The following is a 22,019-nucleotide window of genomic DNA, read 5'->3' as shown; positions in this document are numbered from 1 at the left end:
TTATAAGCAAACTCAATCAGGGGTAAATGGTCATCCCAGCTTCCTGTAAGGTCAATAACACAGGCCCTCAGCATATCTTCCAAGGTTTGGATGGTCCTCTCCGATTGTCCATCAGTTTGGGGGTGAAAGGCAGTACTAAAAGGCGAGTCTCGTCCCCATGACTGACTGTAGTCTAGCCCAAAATTTAGAAGTAAACCGAGTATCCCTGTCCGATACAATACTGACAGGAACTCCATGCAACCGCACTATTTCCTTAATGTACAGCTGAGCCAGTCGATCCAAAGTGTACGTCGTGCGAATCGGTAGAAAGTGGGCAGCTTTGGTTAACCGGTCCACAATGACCCAAATGCTATCATGTCCTGAATTTGTTCTAGGCAAGCCAGAGACAAAATCCATAGAGATGTGCTCCCATTTCCATTCTGGCACCGGTAAAGGCTGCAACAACCCAGCGGGCCTTTGATGTTCAGCTTTTACTTGTTGGCATGTTAGGCATGTAGACACAAATAGTGCTACCTCTTTTTTCATATTATTCCACCAAAAGGTTTTCTTCAGGTCCTGATACATTTTAATACTTTCGGGATGTATCGTATAACGAGAATGATGTGCTTCTTCTAAGATAGCTTTCTTTACACTCTCATCATTCGGGACACAAACCCGACCTTTGAATCTTAGCAAATCCTCACTACATATAGAGAATTCATCTCTCTTTCCTTGCTTCACCTCTTCTATAATTGTTATAAGCTGAGGGTCTTTCTTTTGTGCCAATCGAATCTGTTGGATTAATTGGGGTTTCGCCTTAATGTTGGCAATCATACTTACCATACCATTAATGGACGGAGTTGGATGCCAATCCACTATTTCCTCTAACAATCGCATTTCTTGGATCATTAGATGAGCTAAGACTCCCGTAGATTTTCTACTTAGAGCTTCGGCCACAACGTTAGCTTTTTCTGAATGATAATGGATTGTACAATCATAATCTTTTAAGAAATCCATCCATCTTATCTGCCGCATATTTAAATCCTTCTGAGAGAAAAGGTATTTCAAACTCTTATGATCCGTGTATATTACGAATTGCTCACCATATAGATAATGCCTCCATATTTTCAAAGCGAATACTATTGCAGCTAGCTCCAAATCATGAATTAGATATTTTTTCTCATATTCTTTCAACTGTCTGGATGCATATGCCACTACTTTCCCATATTGCATTAATACACAGCCCAAACCTTTATGTGAAGCATCACTATAAATTACAAATCCCCCACTCCCCTCAGGAATAGTTAAAATAGGTGCTGAAGTTAATCGAACTTTTAGTTCTTGAAAACTCTCCTCACATTCACTTGTCCACTCAAAATTGACATTTTTCTGTGTTAATCGAGTCAATGGGATTGCGATTCCAGAAAATCCTTCTACAAATTTTCTGTAATATCCTGCTAATCCCAAAAAGCTTCGAACTTCAGTCACATTACTTGGTTGTTTCCAATTAACAACGGTTTCAACCTTTGAAGGATCAACTGATAGACCTTCTTTTGATATGACACGTCCTAAAAATGTCACTTGTTCAAGCCAAAATTCACATTTACTAAGTTTGGCATACAATCTATTTTCTCTTAATATTTGCAATACCATTCTTACATGCTGCTCATGTTCCTTCTGATTCTTGGAATAAATTAAAATATTATCGATGAATACCACAATAAATTTATCCAAAAAGGGCCTAAAGATTCGATTCATCAAATCCATAAATGCAGCCGGTGCATTAGTTAATCCAAAAGGCATAACTAAAAATTCATAATGGCCATACCTTGTTCTGAAAGCTGTCTTGAGTATATCTTCACCTTTAATCTTAAGCTGATGGTATCCAGATCTAAGATCAATTTTTTAAAACACTTGTGATCCTTGTAATTGATCAAATAAATCATCAATTCTAGGTAATGGATACTTATTTTTCACTGTCACTTGGTTCAACTGTCTATAATCAATACACAATCTCATAGTCCCATCTCTCTTTTTGACAAACAGTACTGGAGCACCCCAAGGTGACACACTAGGCCTGATAAAACCTTTATCTAATAATTCTTCTAATTGTTGTTTAAGTTCTTTAAGTTCTGCAGGAGCCATTCTGTAAGGTGCCTTAGAAATTGGTGCTACCCTTGGCAATAATTCAATGGAGAATTCAATTTCCCTGTCAGGCGGTAATCTTGGCAATTCTTCAAGAAAAACGTCGGGAAATTCTCGGATAACCGGAGTGGTATCCAAATTTATTTCTTCCTTCCTATCTTCTTTGATATAGGCAAGAAAGCCTTGACACCCTTTTCGAAGGAGGCGATTAGCTCGAATACAAGAGATTAAATATGATGGGGAGTCTTCTTTGACACCATTGAAGTAAAATACTGGTTGATTCGGAATACTAAAGGTAACAATTTTCTTATAACAATCAATACTTGCATGGTATGCAGAAAGCCAATCCATGCCTAAGATTACATCAAAATCTTGAATTTCTAGGAGTATTAAATCAACCAACAGTTCCTTTTCTTCTATCTTTATTACACATGATTTGTACACTATATTGGTGTTAATTGAATCTCCCATCGGTGTGGCTACCTCTAGAATGTATTCTAATTGTTCTGGTTCTACTTGTAAGTGGCATGCAAAGTGTTGTGACACAAATGAATGAGTAGATCCAGGATCAATCAAAATATGAGCTACTTTTTGGAAGATAGTAAGAGTACCTTGGATCACTGATTTTGAGGCCTGAGCTTCTTGCTCGGTAATCGCAAATACTCTTCCCTTCATCTGAAGCTTTGGAGTTATCTCTCCCTGCTTTGGAAGCTGTTGTGTCTGTAAGCTAGGACATTGTTTAATCTGGTGTCCCAATTTTCCACATTTAAAACAGGCTCCGGTATTCCAATAACAAGGGCTTGATCCATGATTTTTCCCACATTTTCTACATGGTTCTATTGGGTTTTGAAATGGCGAGGGCCTTGGCTTCTTGTTTGGCCTTTCAAACTGTTGTCGATTAGATGATGTAGGTCTAACATGACTGTTCTGATTTTTCGTCTTTTGGTAATCTTCAAAATCTTTTTCGACAATTTGGGCACAATCCACTATTTCAGCATAAGTTCTTAATTTCAAGACTGATATTCTGCTTCTAATAGCTGGCCTGAGACCCCTTTCAAATTTCTTCACCTTTCTTGCCTCATTGTTAATCATATGTGGTGCAAACCTGGCCAATTCAGTAAACTTGGCCTCGTACTGTGCTACTGTCCTATTTCCTTGGATTAATTCTAGAAATTCCATTTCTTTTTGGTCTCGAATAAAATCTGGGAAATATTTTTCATTAAATGCCTCTAGAAATACTTCCCAAGTCAAGGTTTTATTTTCTTTGATCAATACTCCTTTTGCCATTCGCCACCGGTGTTGTGCCTCACCTTCTAACATAAAAACTACCAAGGCCACCTTCCTATCATCAGGACATTCCATAACCTCGAATATCTTTTCAAATTGCATAATCCATCCCTCGGCTTTCAGTGGGTTTACAGCACCCTTAAAAGAAGGTGGGTTTAATTTCTTAAATTGTTCGATATTACTCCCACCATTTCTTGTAACTGACTGCCTGGGTGGGTTGTTATTTTCCATCTGATGTTGCATTAGAGCAACCATATTTTCCAAGGCTTTGTGAATTCCTTCCATATTGGCTTCAGCCATTCTGGACCTTGACTTTATCCCGGTCTGTACACACAATAAATGTGATTTTAAGTATATTCTTTTTAAATTTCCTAAGGATCTTAAACCTATTGCTCTGATACCATAATTGTCACACCCCAAGAATTTACAATACTGTTATTCCTGAGATGTGACAGACAAAACATATATACATCTATTGATAGGACAAATTTACAGTGGCGAGGTCTTACAAAGTAAGTAAAGAAAGCTAGTACAACAACAGTATCTTCCAAGGTTGATCTTGACTATCACTGAAAATGAATCCGCAGTTATCCTGAAAAAAATGTTTACCATAGTTTGATGAGTTTGGCTACTCAGTAAGTGATCATCATAACCTTAAAAATAATCATGATTGAAAGATATCAATATTTTCCAAAATGAGATCTACTAACAGAAATGCATCAACAGTTTCACTTTCAATAAATGCATAATTAAGTCTAATCCGAGTAATTGATATGCTTATAACACTTTTAACGGCAGTACATAATTCAAAGGATCTCACAAAATACCCTACTGGCGTCCCAAGTAGGTCACCTATATACCCCATCAGCGTCCTGATGGGTCCACTTAATCCCTATCGGCGTCCCAGATAGGTCCACTTAATCCCTGCAGGTCCACTTATACCTCACCGACGTACCTGATGAGTCCACTTAAACCCTACCGGCGTCCCAGATAGGTCCACTTATACCTCACCGGCGAACCGGATGAGTCCACTTGCATACTTAAATTATTTCTAAATCTCTTTAAACATTCAAAAGCAGCAATATCATGTACTCAACATATCACTGAAACCATTAATATGAATTTCACTTAAACCATTAATAACAGTCACTCTCTATAACATTTCAAAAATAACCAATCAAATATTTTGGGCTCAAATTTAGAAAGGTAGCAGTTTGTAAAGGCATTCTAGCATAATTGCCAATTTAATATGTATAGAAAAACTCTTATAAAAATTCAAGAATACAGAATTATCACAATTTATGGAATATCAATTCACAAATAAACATTTCACAACAATACTATAATCAATTGCAAAAATGTCAATTTTTAAATAATAAGGCAGTCATTTGCACATGAATTTTTACAATGTCTAAATATTCAAAACAGTAGAAAGAAATATCACAATTTTACTAAAAGCAGAAATATCACATTTATTTCTAACAATAGACAAGAAAAATAAATAAATTTATTTTTCTAATTTACAGCATTCAAAATTTCTAGCATAGATAAAATATCACAATTTTTATTAAAAGATCATTTTTCAAGATAATGAGGTCACGTGCGCATAAAATTTATCGCCCCTAAAATTCATGATAATAAGCAGAAATAATTATTTCATTTTATTTTTAAAAAGAATGGAGTATTTTTCGAGACAATGAGGTCACTTACACATAAAACTGATAAAATAAAGATTCTAGACGGAAATATCACTATTTATTAAAAATAGACTATTTTTCAGGAAGACGATGTCACTTACCCACAATTATTTGAGAGGGAGCTTCCGATAAAAAAATTCAGTTCGAGAGAGAAGTTCACTGTGTTTCGACCAAAGAGAGATCTCAAAGTTTTGTTTTAGGGTGGGAGTGCTCACATCCCCTATTTAAGTTCTTATAATGTATTATTATATTGTTTTATTACGCTCTACCTCATACCTGAGGTGTCGCGTTAAAAGCAGACTTTTATCGTACGAAAACCACGTCCGCTAAAGGACGTTGCCAGCTGCAAGCAGCAGGAGGCAAAAGCAGGCAAAAGAAAAAAAGTAAAGGCAAAGGCAAATCTTTTGAAAATAGTGATGGTCCTCAAGGACCATCATATTCAAACAGAACATCACCTATTTAAAAGCATATTTTCTCCTTTTTTTTTTTTTTTTTTTTTTTTTTTTGAAATTTTAGGATTGTTACAACCACACTCCCACTAAGTTTATATTTCACTGTAACAAATATTTTTCATTACACACTCACAAGGTCTTTAAAGGCCACATAAACCCAACATCTCCCACTTGGCCTTTTGAAGGCCTTACATTCTCTCTTCCTCACTTTCTCTTATCCCCATCTCTCTTACACGTCTTACAAAAATATTAGGGGCAACTCCCTTAGTCAGAAGGTCTGCAATCATCAAATCTTTAGATATATAGCTGATCTCGATCTCTTTCAATCTCACCTCATTTCTCAAGTGATAGAAGTATGACTTGATATGCTTTGAATTTTTGTGAAACTGAGGTCCTTAAAGACACATATAGCCACCGTATTGTCGTAGAAAATTCGCACTGCCTCACAATATACAGGATGAAAATTAAGTTGATTAATAAACTTCTTAATCCACACAGCCTCCTTAGTTGCTAAACAGCATGCCGCATACTCGGATTTCATGGTGGACAAAGCCACAATGTCTTGTTTATTTGACTTCCAAGAAACTGTACCCCCTCCTAGCATAAGCACATACCCAGTTGTAGACTTCACATCATCTGGATCCGCGAGATAGCTTACATATGAATATCCCTCTATTGTTATTTCAGTTCCTCCTTTATATGTGAGTGTAAAGTTCATGGTCCCTGTCATGCGCCAAGAATTTACAATACTGATATTCCTGAGATGTGAGAGTCAAAACACTTATACATCTCTTGATAGGACAAATTTACAGTGGCGAATTCTTACAAAGTAACAAAAGAAAGTTTAAACACAACTACAATATCTTCCAGAGTTGATCCTGACGAGCACTCAAAATGAAACCACAATTATCTTGAAAAAAAATGTTTACCATAATTTGATGAGTTTGGCTACTCAGTAAGTGATCATCATAATCTTAAAAATAATCTTGGTTGAAAGATATCAATATTTTCAAAAAGAAGATCTATTAACAGAAATGCATTAACAGTTTCACTTTAAAAAATACATAATTAAGTATAATCAGAATAATTGAAGTGCATATAACATTTTAACGACAGTGCATAATTCAAAGGATTTTACAAATTACCCTACTGCCGTCCCAAGTAGGTCACCTATATACCCCATCAGCGTCCTGATGGGTCCACTTAATCCCTATCGGCGTCTCAGATAAGTCCACTTAATCTCTGCAGGTCCACTTATACCTCACCAGCGAACCGGATGAGTCCACTTGCATACTTAAAGTATTTCTAAATCTATTTAAACATCCAAAAAACAGCAATATCATGTACTCAACGTATCACTGAAATTATTAATATGAATTTCATTGAAACCATTAATAACAGTCACTTTCAATAACATTTCAAAAATAACCAGTCAAATATTTTGGGCTCAAATTTAAAAAGGTAGTGGTTCGTAAAGACATTCTAGTATAATTGCCAATCTAATATGTATAGGAAAATTCTTATAGAAATTCAAGAATACGGAATTATCACAATTTATGGGATGTTAATTCGCAAATAAATATTTCACAGACAATGCTATAATCAATTGCAAAATATCAGTTTTCAAATAATAAGGCTGTCATTTGCACATGAAATTTACAATGTCTAAATATTCAAAAACAGTAGAAAGAAATCTCACAATTTTACTAAAAGCAGAAATATCACATTTATTTTTAATAATTTTACAGTATCTAAAATTTTCTAACAATAGACAAGAAAAATAAATAAATTTATTTTTCTAAGAATTTACAGCATTTAAGATTTCTAACATAGATAAAATATCACAATTTTATTAAAAATATTATTTTTCAAAATAATGAGGTCGCTTGCGCATAAAATTTATCACGCCTAAAATTCATGATAATAAGCAGAAGTAATTATTTCATTTCATTTTTAAAAAGAACATATTATTTTTCAAGATAATGAAGTCACTTACTTAAAATATTTGAGAGGGAGCTTCCGATAAAAATTCGGCTAAAGAGAGAAAGAGCTCACTGCGTTTCGACTAGAGAGAGAAAGATCTCAAAAATTTTCTAGGGTGGGAGTCCTCGCCTCTCCTATTTAAATTCTTAAGATACCTTATTATATTATTTTATTAAGTTACACCTCATACATGAGGTGTAACAATTATATTAGACATGAAACGTTTAAAGCCCACGTCCACTAAAGGACGTGGTAATGAAAGGAAAAAGTTAACAAAAGTGGTGATGGTCCCTAAGGACTATAATACTTATATGGACCATCACACTATAAAGAATTACTTATTTATTTATATTATATATATATATATATATATATATATATATATATATATATATATATATATATATATATATATATATATATATATATATATATATATATATATATATATATATATATATATATATATATATATATATATTGAAAGTTTAGGATTGTTACAGTCCCCTTTCAATATTTGATAATTATTTTTACTGTTTTCCAATGCTCCTCTCTTGGATTGCTTTGGAAACGGCTCATCAAACTCATGATGAACGACAAGTCAGGTCTTGTTCTCGTCATGGCGTACATAAGGGACCCAATTGCGCTCCTATATGGCACTTTCTTCATGCATCTTATATCCATGTCTTCAGTAGGACACATTTTATTACTAAGCTTCATCTTTTGGTCTATTAAGGTAGACATGGGCTTAGACATACTCATATCAAACTTTTCCAGTATCCTCTTACAGTAGGTTGCTTGGAAAAGTTGGATAGTCTTCTCTCTCTTATTTTTTATTATCTTGATTCCTAATACATATGAAGCTTCTCCAAGATCTTTCATATTGAAGTGTTATGCAAGAAAATTTTTCATCTATACTACTAGAGCAATTATGCTACTAACAGTTAGCATATCATCCACATATAATGATATAAAGACCACATCACTCCTGCTGACATTTTGATATATGTAATAATCCTCATTATTTGTAGAGAACCCTGTAAGAGTAAGAGTCTCTTGAAATTTTATGTACCACTTTCGCAATGCTTGTTTCAAGTTATAAAGGGTTTTATTAAGTTTGCATATTAGGTTCTCTTTCTATTTCTCCTCAAATCCCTCAGGTTGGGTCATGTAAATTTTTTCATCTAAAGGATTTTTTAATTGAAGCTTATATTAGGTTTTTAATTAATGATATTTATTTTTGTGATTTATAAAAATAAAAGTATATATAATTATGTTTAAATTACATATAATTAAAAAATTATACATAATTAATTTGCAAAAAATAATATAATTATATTAAAATTAATTGTTTAGACACTTTAATGAATGTTAACAACACAAGCCGCCTTTATTTTAAATTGTATTTCAATAGTTGTATGCTCCAATTTGGATCATGTATTTATATCCTCGATAACCGTAAGCTCCTTTTTGAAATGATGTGAATGTAATGTCAACTGGACATTCAGAGAGGGAATGATGTCTCAATATTCACGTATTTTTTTAAAATTATAAAACTACATAATGCACTAGCCCTTTTTTAGAAACTCAAAAACAATATTTTTAAGGAACTTTGGTATTTTTTGTTTTTTTTTAAGGCCGGATCAGCCATTTTTCTTATCTAGACCTTCAATCTACCGGTCCAACCCTGTTTTATGGATGGTCAATCTCGATCATCGATCCAGTTTTAAAAAACCTCGATATAGACTGATCTCAATAAAAAGTCTTCAAATCACACTGTAGTTGAAAGAAAAAAACTCTCAAGATTGAATAGAAGCCATGCAAATTCTAGAGGGTGAGATCTAAATATTAAAAAACTCAAAATCTAAATTATTTTCTTTTAAAAATAATCATTCTCAAAATTTCAATATAAAACAAAGGAAAAATATCTTTCGTACATCTTATTTTGGTGTACCATTCCCCAATATACATAGAGTTTTAAAAACTTTTTAGCGGCATTGAGGTTTCAAAAAATACATCTTCTACCCATATGACTCATTTTCATTTCACTTTTTTTGCCTAAATAAAATTTAAAAAGATACCTCTTTTTTTTTTTTAAACCCATAGCTGTCGGGGATTAATGTGAGCGGAGAGATGGAGAGAGACAAAGAAGTTCAGGAGAGAGAGGTTCGAGAAAGTAAGAGAGGTTCACGGAGAGAGAGATTATAGAAAAAGAGAGAGGTTTATAAAGAAATAAATATCTGTTTAAATTTTTCTTGCGCTAAAAAATTGTCAAAAAAAGAAAGTGTCAATTGGGTCGGGGGTTAGAAAAGATGTTTTATGTAACCTCTATGTTGTCAAGAATTTTTAAAAATTCTGAATTTGTCAAAAATAAAAATAAAAAATGGTATACCAAACTAAAGTGCTGAGAGATATTTTCCTAAAAAAAAAGATCCCAAAGTCTTGTACCCGAGAAAGTCAATGTATAATATCATCCTCAACTAAACAACATTTTCCAAAAAGACCAAAGGCCAAAGGGCAAAACCTATTCATTGATTATGTCCGAGGAGACCTTTCAAGAGAAGATCATGGACATTATGGTCAAGAGGAATGATCCAATGCAACGGTTGCATTATAGTAGAATGAGAGGGTGACGTGGCTTTATTTCAACCATATGATCTACTTTAATCTGATGGTCCACATGTAACCAACAAAAAGTTATTCTATAAATTTCAAAATTTGAATTTGAAGTGGAATCCCTCTTTCAAACCTGTGGGGTCTCTCCCCGTGACGAACGGTGGGTGCTCTCTCTCTCTCTCTCTCCATGGTGACCACCAAGGGTTCTCTCTGCTGATTTCTTAGAGAAAAAAAGGTGGGAAAAGAGAAAATGGAGGAGTCGAATAAGGCAGAGCGTTCATCAGTATTCATGGTCATTTCACATCCAGAATATTATCATGTGTTGTTTGAGCTCTATGCACGCCTTTCACACCCTAAACCATGGCCTTATACGCAGTACGAAGCTCCACAAAGGCATATGCGTCCCCTACTTCATGTTCTACTAATTGGGTTTTGGGTAGCATATGACAAAGACCTTTCCGCCATTAAAGAAGCATTGAAACTCTCATATCTGGTGAACAGAAAGCCTTCTCCCTTTTCTAGTTGTATTCAGGTTTTGAGTTTCTAGGTATCGAAATATTTGAAGGGTTTTGCTTGCAATGGTTGCTTATGCTTGCCCACCTTTGGTTTTTCTCTTTTGAAAGCAGCTGAGGAAGATTTTGAGCTTTTTCAAAGAGACCCAATTCATATTAGGGTTTATTTGGAGGTTTTAAGATGGGGGAGGTGGGGGATTGAACGAATGGGGTGGAAATTGATGGATGTGATCCACTGGTGGGTGGAAGTTGGTGAGATTGCTAATGGTGATAGAGTTAGAGAAGGAGGGCAGGTTATAGTAGAGAGTAGCACTTGTTCTGAGGCTTCAACTAGTGAGCAGCAAAGAGATGGAAATGATGAAGGTTGCAGTAGTACTTGCTCTGAAGAGTCCCCACCTATTGGGTGAGGAAGATTGTGTTGTTAAAGAGGTGAAGAGTGAGAAACATGAACTCAAGTATTCAGGTGAGTTTCTTTTTTGATTTTATCTGCAATTTTTGGGCATTTTGAAGACTCTCTCTCAAGCTTTGTATGAACGTTTATCATTTATTCGCTAGTTATTGTAATGGAGAAAGAAATTGGGTTTTGGGCTTTTCCTTAAAATTCTGTTTTTTGGCAAGAACCCTTATTTTTTATAAAACTAGATATGATGGGATTTTGGGTTTTTGATAAATGTTTTGAATTTAGGCAAGCACCCAAGCTTTTGACTCTCTCTAGGCAAGTGGATTTTTTTTTTCAGTTGGTATGGAATTTTCACATGAATTGAAGAAGAACTAGCTGGGTTTCACTCTCTTTCACTTCTTCTGTTTCTTCTTTCTCATTTTTTAGCCCAATATTACTCGTTTGATTCTTACTTGGGTTTATAGAAATCGAGATGAAGAAAGAAAGGTTTTCCAAGCTTTTGCTCGGTGAAAATATGTCAGGGTCTGGAAAGGGTGTCTGCACGGCGTTGGCCATTTCAAATGCTATTACCAATCTATGTGGTATGCCATCTTTCTTGTTTCTTTTTTTCTCCAATTTTGTTGAAGTGCTTTAATGGGGCTTGTGTTGAGTTTTTGTTAGAGACAACACTTTTATCTTCTCGCTTAGGACATTCTATGCCTTGGGGTATTTTACTTAGGCACAATTCTAGTTAGTTTTACTTAGGCATACTTCATGCAATACTTTGATCGATGCCTATTCCAAGAGAGCGGACATGGTGTTTGCTTGGAGAAATATGATGTTGGAAGGAGGACTCAAACTCGACCAGTTCACTTATAAAGCTTTGATTCATGGGTTTTGCAAGACCCAAGAAATCAGTGAGGCAACTGAGGTCCTCTTTGAGATGCTCAATATAGGTTTGTTTCTTCTTTCATTGATTCAACAATCTGGAAGCATGATAGTTCATCAAACAGTCCATCATCTGATTTGCTGGGTCATGTCTCAGTTTGTTCTTATGTTTGGGTCATGCTTACAAACTCATCTTATTTAATGTATCCTATAAATCATTTTCTTAACAAACTTGCTGCAGAGGAACTTTTATGCTAAAATCGGAAGGTTACACTTGCTAATGGTTTAGTAAAGGGATACAAAATTTCATTTTCTATTTATCTTTAGTTGGATTTTCTCTTTACTTGTTTTTTTTTCCTTTCATCTATTAATTTCCAAAAGTGATGCGACAACCCTGCGCTACCGTTAAACAGTTGGAAAATAAAAGTAGTTATTATTAGAGTTGAGAATTTAGAGTTATTTCTCAATTTGTTCTTATGTCCAGATCATGCTTGCAAATTTATCTTATCTAATGTGTAATATAATCCCTTTTCTTAGTAAACATACTTGCTTGAGTAGTGCTTGACTAGCCTTTTGGTTGTTAATTAGTAACGCTCTAGTTATTTGAGTGTGTGTGTAAGAGAGAGAAATTTTTCTCACAGTTAGTGAGGAATGTCCACACTATGGTTCATGATCTTAATGGTATTTTCTACTGATATTTGTTGTTAAACATCTCTATCCCAAAGCGAAGAAAAGAGACTAAATACTTGTATCTACGTATCGTGGAAGTTATCAATGTGGATCCTAAGAAAATCTATCGAGTGTTCTTTCATGATGATATCAATTTTTTGGTTGCACGTGACAATCATGAGTTGGTTGCTTATCTTCCAAACCAATCCATCAAGCAACTCTCTTAAGGAATTTTGTCAATATTAGAGGAAGGCTTTGCAAGGGGTTTCTAGGAAGCATGTGTTGAAAAGAAAAGAGGGCATGTGTTAAAAGTCTACATTGCAGTACTTGAGAGAAATGACTAAACAATTTGCCCTTTCCTTTTTTGTATTTCATCCAAATTAGTGGTGATCAGCCTAAATTATGTTTCATTACTTCATTGTAAAGAAGTTTCTTATCAATATATTTTCATTTGGATTATTCTATTCTTTACAACTAGAATTTCATTCATGCAATTGTGTGGTCCCTATATGTGACAAACCATACTTCATTATACAGTTGGGGTTATGTTAAATACAATTTATTATAAAGAAAATCAGATTTCATTGATGGTTTGAAGAAATTAGGGTGTTTATTCTGGACATAAAACTTGATGATGCTTTACACAACATGAAGAGAGAGAGAGAGAGAAGATTGTTTTAGATATAAAACATGATGATGCTCTGTACAACATGGAGAGAGAGAGAGAGAAAGAAAGAGAGATCTTATCATAAATTTAATGGATCGCAAATCAAAGCAAATGACAAGCTTTTCATCTATTGATTCAATGTAACTGACTTACAAAAAGTTTACCACCAACTGTAGAGAAACTATTCAATGCAGTAAACCTTGGATTGTATTCTATTTAGTCCAAAATTATATGTGTTGGAGGCCCCATGGAAAATGGCCACATATACAAAAAATAGTCCTTGAGGCGACATTCTATTAAATAAAGTACCCTTTAGAAAATGGCAACATGTACAAAACAAAAAAAAATGGTGCTTGAGGTAGCATTCTTTATAAAAAGTGGTGCTAATGAGAGATCACAAGTTCTATCAAAAGAGAAATTTCTTGAGAACAAGAAGTGGTGCTAATGAGAGATCCCTCAATTGTTCTTAATAAGCTGACTTTCATGAGACCAAAATAGCAACTTCCTGCAACATGCAATTGGTTTTTATACTTGAGATCACAAAACCAATTTACAATAACAGTTAACAATGCAGTAAACCTTAATTACCGGTAATTACTAATGTAACTTCTCCAATACTCTTCAAACATAAGGAGCATGATTGTCACTTGAATCTGTTACAAACAAAATGCTAATTAATTGAGGGTGGCGGGGTGGGAGAGGGGAGAGGGGGGAAGAGAAAGAGAGAGAGAGATCAATTACAAATTCATCAACAATTGAAAATGATGGATTTAAAAAAGGGGTGAATTTAAGTACCTCTTGATTTGCATTCTTCGGTATTCAGAATACTCCTCAAAGTTGGGCAATTCCTCTTATCATGACCACTACCTTTACACATGGTACATTTCCTATCATTTTTTTGTGTATTCTCTAAGAAGGATTTCAACCGATGCTTAGGAGGCTTCCTTTTCGTCTTCACTGGCATGGGGTCAAGCACTCTCTTATTGTTTATTAAATTCACATCTTTACTTATATTGACATTTAATTGCAAAACTTGGGAATCTTTTGGGCTGCTTCTTGATGTATTTTATAAATATTTTCTTCGACAATTGCAACTCTTCTGAAGCCCTCATCAAGAACACACATTGCTTCTTGAAATGTTTTTTTATGCATAGCTCCATTCTCTGCAAAGTTTATCGCCCTTCTATATAATTCATTGAGTCGCACAGTCAAGGATTCATGCAAATCAACATGCATTGTATGACCATGTTCATCTATTGCGCACCCTTTCTTGGATTTTTGTCCATCACTTCAAGATGTAACAAGTTGGGATTTTAAAAATATTTTTCATTCTAAGAACAATTAAAATGTGTCCACAAAGTAATCCAACGACGTCAATCAATTGGCAACTACAAGTTGCTTTGATTTCAAGTACTTCAATGTAACAATGAATACCTTTTTCTCTTCGTCATATTTTGAGACTTTAAATACAATGATTTCTCCATCATTCTTTGATTCTATCGCAACATACTCGATACTGCGACACAATTCCTCTTGGAATTTTTCAAACATTGCTTTGGCATAAATACATGATGCTTCTTTCTCCATTGGAAAATAAGTTTTCAAAACTTCATTTTGTAAATTGTTTCAAAGTTCACATCTCTCTCCTTTCTAAACCGACTATCTAATGCAAGGGTATAATTCTCAACAAATTCTTTTAGAGTGTTTTTTGCATTTACAAAGCAATAAAAAAATGAATTCACACTCTCACTACGTTGGGTTGTAGACATCTCTGCAAAAAACGTGTTAATGCCGGAACCCATTGCTCACGAATGCCATATCTTTTGATTAGCCATTTATTCTCTCTTAAATTGTAGCGATCAATGATTGTTTGCCAATGTGATTCAAACTCTTGTATTGTCTCATAATTATGGATGCACTTGTGATAATCATCACTAAAACTTTTTCCATGTTTCGCACATACACGAGACAACTTATGTTGTACTTTCTTCAAAATGTGCCATAAGCAAAGGCGATGGCAAGTATTTGGAAATACTCGTCTAATGGCTGCTCCCATAGCAAGATCTTGATCAGTAATTATTGAAGTTGGATGATGGCCAGACATTACTTGAAGCCATGTCTTAAAAAGCCAAACAAATGACTCTTCACTTTCATCAACTAGTAAAACACAACCAAATAACACAGATTGACGATGGTGATTTACTCTTGTAAATGACGCAAAAGGCATTCGATACTTGTTTATCAAATAAGTTGTGTCAAACACAACAACATCCCCAAAAAATTGATAGTTCATCTTTGATCTAGCATCAACCCAAATATTCTAGTCAAATGTCCATTCTCATCTACTTGGATCGCATAGAAAAATGTCGGATTATCAAATTGCATATTTCTAAAGTATTCAAGGACAAGTTGAATATCTCCTTTTTCAAATCTCTTTTGCCGATTTTTGGCAATGTGATTTCAACAATGACGATCAGTGAATGCAAGATTGTTACTTCCACCCGCTTCTTTGCTAAGCACAGACATTGTAAGACGCGGATGTAATCCTGCACTGGTGCTTGTGTCTATAATATGTTGTGTCGTGTTGGTCATCTTCTTATGTGATCATAGATATTGAACTTTTTCTGGCTTAGCTAGCAAATGGTTGTGATCTTTTATAAACTTCCTAATCACCCATCTTCCACTATCAATTTTTTTCACCATCATCATTGTCTTACACCCTTCTCGAGTAATTGCATGTGGTCTTTTAATTCTATTTTCATTGTCCATATATTTATTCTCTTGAAATCCTTGTTTTGAACAAACAAATCTTTTAGCATTAGCAATTCCATCATGCGTATAATAAAGGCTACTGGCACACATGCTAAAGCCTACCCTCCTAGCATATTCATTATAGAACTCCTTCGTAGATTCTTGAGATTCAAATTCCATTCCTTCAAATGGTTCAAACTTAAAATTTTTGTCAGATTCAATTACAACTTTTACCATAGAATTTTCTATCTTCTATCATCATCTTTGACATAATGAGAAGCTTCCACCATATTTTCAACTGTATACTCATCCTCACCTACAATAGGAGTAATGGCCCAAGAATTCATCTCATTGTAACTTACAACAGCATTGGTGACAGCATGACTCTGATATTTGTCAATATCCATGACAATATGTATGCAATAATAACCTATGCAAAAAACATCATTCCCATGAGGACTTTGCAATTTTTAAATTTTCCGAATACAATACCAAGAAAATAATGGGGAGCTTAAAAAATTTAGGAGTTTCGCAATGATAGAAGAAAATAAAACAAATCAACTTCATGCACAAACCATAAAAGAAATTCGCCAAAAAGTTTACAAAGATCCAATAAATGCATTGAATGATCCAAAATATAACTTGGCAGAACTACCAATTTGTCAGGATATTTATGAAAAATTGATAAAAAAAAACATTTGAATTCCATTGCAGCAATATTTTTAGGTTAAACTCACCAAGAACATTGTACAAGTTCCTAGAAATCTCTAAGCTTTGACATAAAATAGATACCTTTAAATAGTTGCATGCCATTAAACTCATTCTACAAAAAAACAGACCCCAAAAACATTCAATAAACATTAAAAAATCACACTTCTCAAAAATTCTGGCGATAACTCACGTATTTCCCAAGGAACCAACCCTTAAGCTTCTGCCACATAGAGGAAACTTGCATATTGGGGGGCAAAATGTTGATTGGATGTAATTTATCAAAGAAAAGAATCAATTGTTGATTCTACTCTACAACTACAAATCAGAATGATTGGGGTATTACATTTCATTAGATGTTTTCCTTAGGATAAAGGCAGTAGCACATTCCACTAAAATTCCAAAAAAAAAAACCTTAAAACAAATCACAAAGTTCCTCAATTCATAAGAAAGAAAAACCAAAAAGAAAAGAAAACCCAAAAAATTAAACCCTGAACAATCTCCTATATTCAATGAAGCCATTATATCTTCCATATTTCTACAGATTTCAACAAGGTTAAGTGAAATTATCAATTTATAGTTCAAAAACGGATTTATTTAACGCTATAAAGAGATATTTCATGTTAAGCAACATCAATAGTTCAGTACTATCAAGGTTTCTGGCAAAGATATTGCTTAAATTTCCTATATTTATATGCCAAAAGCATCACGAGATTCTAAAAAATAAATGCATATTGTTGCTACCAAAAGTTACATAACTTTTACTGAACAATAAATGCATATTGCAGAGATTAAAATCTGTGAAAAGAAACACTGATCAAAACATATTTTGAGAAATGTAGTTGGATATCCTTTGCAGTGAAAATCATAGTAAATTACACTTGAAAATTGACATTTTCTTGCCAAAAGTGCATAGTTTAGTCTTATCCCTTGAAATCAAAAGTGAAATCCAAGCATAGGAGTAAATCTCAACTTCAAGGATTAAAGTACATAAAGAATACCAAAATAGACAAAAAAACCGTATTAATTTAGTTATCTCATACCTCGATATCTCCTTCCTTCTTAATATTCAACACTAACTTTTCACTAAAAACCAGATACTTCACACCAAATTCCAGACTTTCCTTCCATTTTTTGAAAAGAAAACTATACAGTAGCCTGAGTTTTAAAGCAGTTTTGTACCTTTTTGTACTGATTTATTCCATGATCCCTGAAATAGACGGGTAATTTTTGTACAGATTGATTCAAAACAGTCAAAATCTTTTCATTTGCTAGCCATTTTTGTATTAAAAAACGCATCTTCTTCTGCAACTATGAACCCCTTGTGCTCATTCATATGCTCAAATGGATCTTAAAAGCACATATAGAGCAGGAACAGAGAAATTTGAACCGTTCGGAAGATGAGGTGGACGGTGTGGCCATGGAGATGAGAAGCCTTCAAACAGGACCTGGTCCCTTCACCTAATGCTCTGTAAAACACGTTTTGTAGAAGTTACTGTATTCAACACTAAAAAATCCTTCATTTTCAACGCCATGTTTTGATCATAACAGTGCTTCTTCTCTCTGCAACTAAAGAAGCCTATGAGAAATGGAGACTATGGCATACAGTAGAAGCTAGAGGATATGAACTGACTCAAGTTGAGATGGACGTTGACGATCAATGTATGAGATAAAAAAGCTTTCAAAGAAACCTGGTCTTAGAAACAACGGTTTTGTTATCTTTTTAAATGGAAGAAAGATTGGAGTGGTGTGGTAATGGCGTGTTGGCCTGTGAAGATGCAGAGAAATGCCGCAAATCTAGAGAGCGAAAGAGATAGTACCGATAGAGAGAGTACTTAGAGAAAGAAATAAAGACTTTTGCATGGCTGTAGAAAATGTCTCCCCTCCCTCTTTTTCTGTCTCCCTCCCAATGGTCTCCATGTCTCTCTCTCAACTCCTCTGGTTTATGTCTTAGGCGGTAGATAGAGGCGGGCATGAGGTGGACTCAATAGAATCCAATGGCCAAAAAGTGGCCAACACACCGCCTCATTATATTAAGATACAACGGTTGCATTGGATCATTCCTCTATCGTCAAATAGTGTCCAATAAAAAAAACAATTGTTTCATGTGGATTGGACCGCATTTCTACATTATACGGTCCAGAGATATAAAGCATCCATCTTAAAGATGGGTACAAATAAGTGGTCCATCTAAAAAAAATTGTAACTAACGGTCCAAATGTTTTTTTAATATAATACTATTTTTAGTTTTCATATATTTTTTTTTATATTCGATCATTATGTTAAAGACTATATATACTCAAAAAATTAAGATCAAATTATATGTAAATATATATTTATGGCCAAACTCGTATTTCTACAATACGCGAGCTGCCCGCATGCTAACCGTTTCCGAAAAACAAGGAAAATTTATTTCATGTTGGCCGGATTGGATGACTACATATGCAATCTAAAAAAGGTAAAACATCCATCGTAAAGATGGATGTAGGTAAGGAAAGGGGTTGTGGTCGTGGTGGTAGCATTCCAATACCCAATTACTACATTGTACTATCCATTCCTACCGCTGGCACCTCCAATTTACGCCTTCAAAATGTAATTTCCCAATCTATTAATGCAAGTAGGTGTTACATCTAAAAATAAAGGATGCAAGTAGGTGTTACATATAAAAAATAATGAAAACTAAAAGTCCAAATGTTTTCTTACCATAATGCTTATTTTTAGTTTTTAAAAATTATGTCCAAAAAATCCATCTCAAAATAGATTTATTAATAAGCCCGCATTTCTACATATGCAGGCTTGGCCGCATAGAAACCGGGTCCGAATAAAAATGCCACATGATATTTATATTACGGATTACATGTTTTTAAAGATTAAATCTAAAAATCCATCTTTAATAGGCCCGAAATTAAGTCCAAAGAATCCATCTCAAAAATAGATTTATTAATAAGCCCGCCAATTAGCACCTTCAAAATGTAATTTCCCAATCTATTAATGCAAGTAGGTGTTACATCTAAAAATAAAGGACGCAAGTAGGTGTTACATATAAAAATAATGAAAACTAAAGGTCCAAATGTTTTCTTACCGGAATGCTTATTTTTAGTTTTTAAAAATTAAGTCCAAAAAATCCATCTCAAAAATAGATTTATTAATAAGCCCGCATTTCCATATATGCGGGCTTGGCCGCATAGAAACAGGGTCCGAATAAAACTGCCACATGATCTTCATATTAGGGACTACATGTTTTTAAAAACTTAAGTCTAAAAATCCATCTTTAATAGGCCCGCATTTCTACATATGCGGGTTTGGCGCATAGAAACCGGGTCCGGATAAAAATGGCACCACCTCTTCACTTGAAGCTTCCTGAAATTTATTTGAACTGAGGCCATGAAAATAAAGTGAAATGGTGCTCTTCTTCTCCTCTAAGGCTCCTTTACAATGTCTCGTATTACCGGTGATAATCATAGCTTTTATTGCAGGGACATAGCCATTAATCTCCACTGCAAAACCAAGTTCCTGATGCTTATGGTGTCGGCATATGAAAGGATAGATTTAGGGTTTATAGCGAAGAGCTTTGGGCTTGACCCCTGTTCTGTGAAGATCAATGGCCATTCTGTAAGCAGGGACTCTGATTTTGTTTCTTCTCTTCCTTGGAGATCGATTCTTTCTTTCTTTGAGGCCAAGGGGCTTTCGACTGGTAATCATCTGCACGATGCTATTTTGGTTGATGGGAGGCCTCTCTGTGTCCTCGATAGCAGAGGTGAGTTGTACTTCGTGAAATTCTTTGGTATCTTTGCTTTGATTGAGCTTGTGTGTGTCTATTAATTGCTTTCTCCATCGAACCTTGTCGAAACAGGGCACATCTGCCTATCTCTCTGTCTAGCTTGTGTCCTCTCTCTTTACTCTTCACACAAAAGAAAAATGTCTAGAATTCGTATATTCTCTCTTATTTTGTTTAGAATTCGTATATTCTCACTTATTTTAATTCTTCTCATTTTATTTATATAAGGTGGTCTCAACATTTACCTATGCAGGATCACAGAACGCTTCAGTTGAGAACAGAAATGTCTTCTGTGATTCAAAAGAGGAGATTAATGACATTGGTAGTAAGAGGAAGACCTCTTTAGAAGATCAGACGGCCTTGACTGCACCCACATGTAAAAGAGGGAGATGAATTTGGAAATTTAAAAAAAGGCGAAGCTTTTTGTATCACAAGATAAAATTTCCTTGTCTATATTTTAGTGTGTTAAATTATAGATTTGTTGAATTTGTTTAGTACTTCCTTTCCTGTTCTCATCTTTCCTGTTTATTTGGGTGTCTTCCTCTTTGAAGCACCCGGTTTCTATGCTGGAGTTCTGTATCATAATTTCAGTCTCAATTCTTCAAAGACATATGCCCTGAAACCTCCCTCTCTCTGCCCCAAAACAGAGAGATGCAGCACTTTTTCCATGGCTTCAATCTCTCAAAGATATTTAGAAACCCATTTTATCTTCCTCATTCACGCTTGTAAATCTTTATGATCCATCAAAGAAATCCATTCCCAAATCATAGTTTCAAGCCTGGCGAAAAGGAGATATTGGGGTCAACATAGTCCCTTGAGTAATGGAACACCTCAAAAACATCGATAAAGTGGATATTGCAAGATACAAGAGGTCAAATTCATAGAAATACGAGAAGACAAATGATAGATAGAGAAAAGTGAAAAGCTCCATTGATTTCTGACCCTGGCTCCCGGGGTTGAGAGAAGCTCAACCTCGAGCTTGAAGGTAATCACCATTTGCTAATTGATGATGTAATCCCACCATGCGCCTCGGCATATTTTCTTCAATTTCTTCAAGACTAATATAAGACTTTTTACCAATTGAATCTGAGCTTGGGCTAATTATTCCTAATTAGGAATGGATCCACCTCCAAAGAATCACTATATTCAATTGATGAACACTCTTGATTATGAAATTTTGGGAGATTGATTTTAATACTAAAATCTCGTGCGCGCTTTATAGGATGTGGATCTGGCCTGCTAATTTCTTCAGTACGCTTGAAATCAACATTCTGGGTTTGTCGTGGAATTACTAGTACAAGATTAAGAAGAAGGTTATTCTCCAACCGCTGCAACCTCTGATCCAACCGTTTCATTCTTTGATCATCTTCTGATTCCTCTCACGTACTTCAGTTCGAAAATCCTCTAGGCATTGCAACCTCTGATTCATCAATTCATCTCCTGATTCATCTCATGTACTTCAGCTCGAAAATCTTTTAGGGATTTAGTCAAAATTTCTCCTCAACGAT

At 34.6% G+C, this 22,019-nt stretch overlaps 1 protein-coding gene across 1 annotated transcript; it reads left to right on the top strand.

The window, feature by feature from the left end:
* Window positions 1-20,056: 20,056 nt before the first annotated feature.
* LOC18440120 (amino acid-ligase) lies at window positions 20,057-21,117 on the top strand. The gene is made up of 2 exons (XM_006850272.4): window positions 20,057-20,490; window positions 20,765-21,117. The coding sequence occupies exons 1-2, from the start codon at window positions 20,169-20,171 to the stop codon at window positions 20,902-20,904; spliced, it is 462 nt and encodes a 153-aa protein (XP_006850335.1). The 5' UTR covers window positions 20,057-20,168; the 3' UTR covers window positions 20,905-21,117.
* The last annotated feature ends 902 nt before the right edge of the window (window positions 21,118-22,019 follow it).

This window comes from Amborella trichopoda, chromosome 6, assembly GCF_054954075.1.
Source record: "Amborella trichopoda isolate Santa Cruz 75 chromosome 6, AtrichopodaSantaCruz75HAP2 v2.0, whole genome shotgun sequence".
NCBI classification, from domain to species: domain Eukaryota; kingdom Viridiplantae; phylum Streptophyta; class Magnoliopsida; order Amborellales; family Amborellaceae; genus Amborella; species Amborella trichopoda.
Note: the sequence above shows the minus strand (reverse complement) of the source record. Positions and strands in the feature narration are given on the sequence as shown.

Coding starts and splice junctions, on each gene's coding strand:
- LOC18440120 (XM_006850272.4), top strand. CDS start 20,169: ATGTCTCGTATTACCGGTGATAATCATAGCTTTTATTGCAGGGACATA. Junction 20,491..20,764: donor CTGTGTCCTCGATAGCAGAG/GTGAGTTGTACT, acceptor TTACCTATGCAG/GATCACAGAACGCTTCAGTT.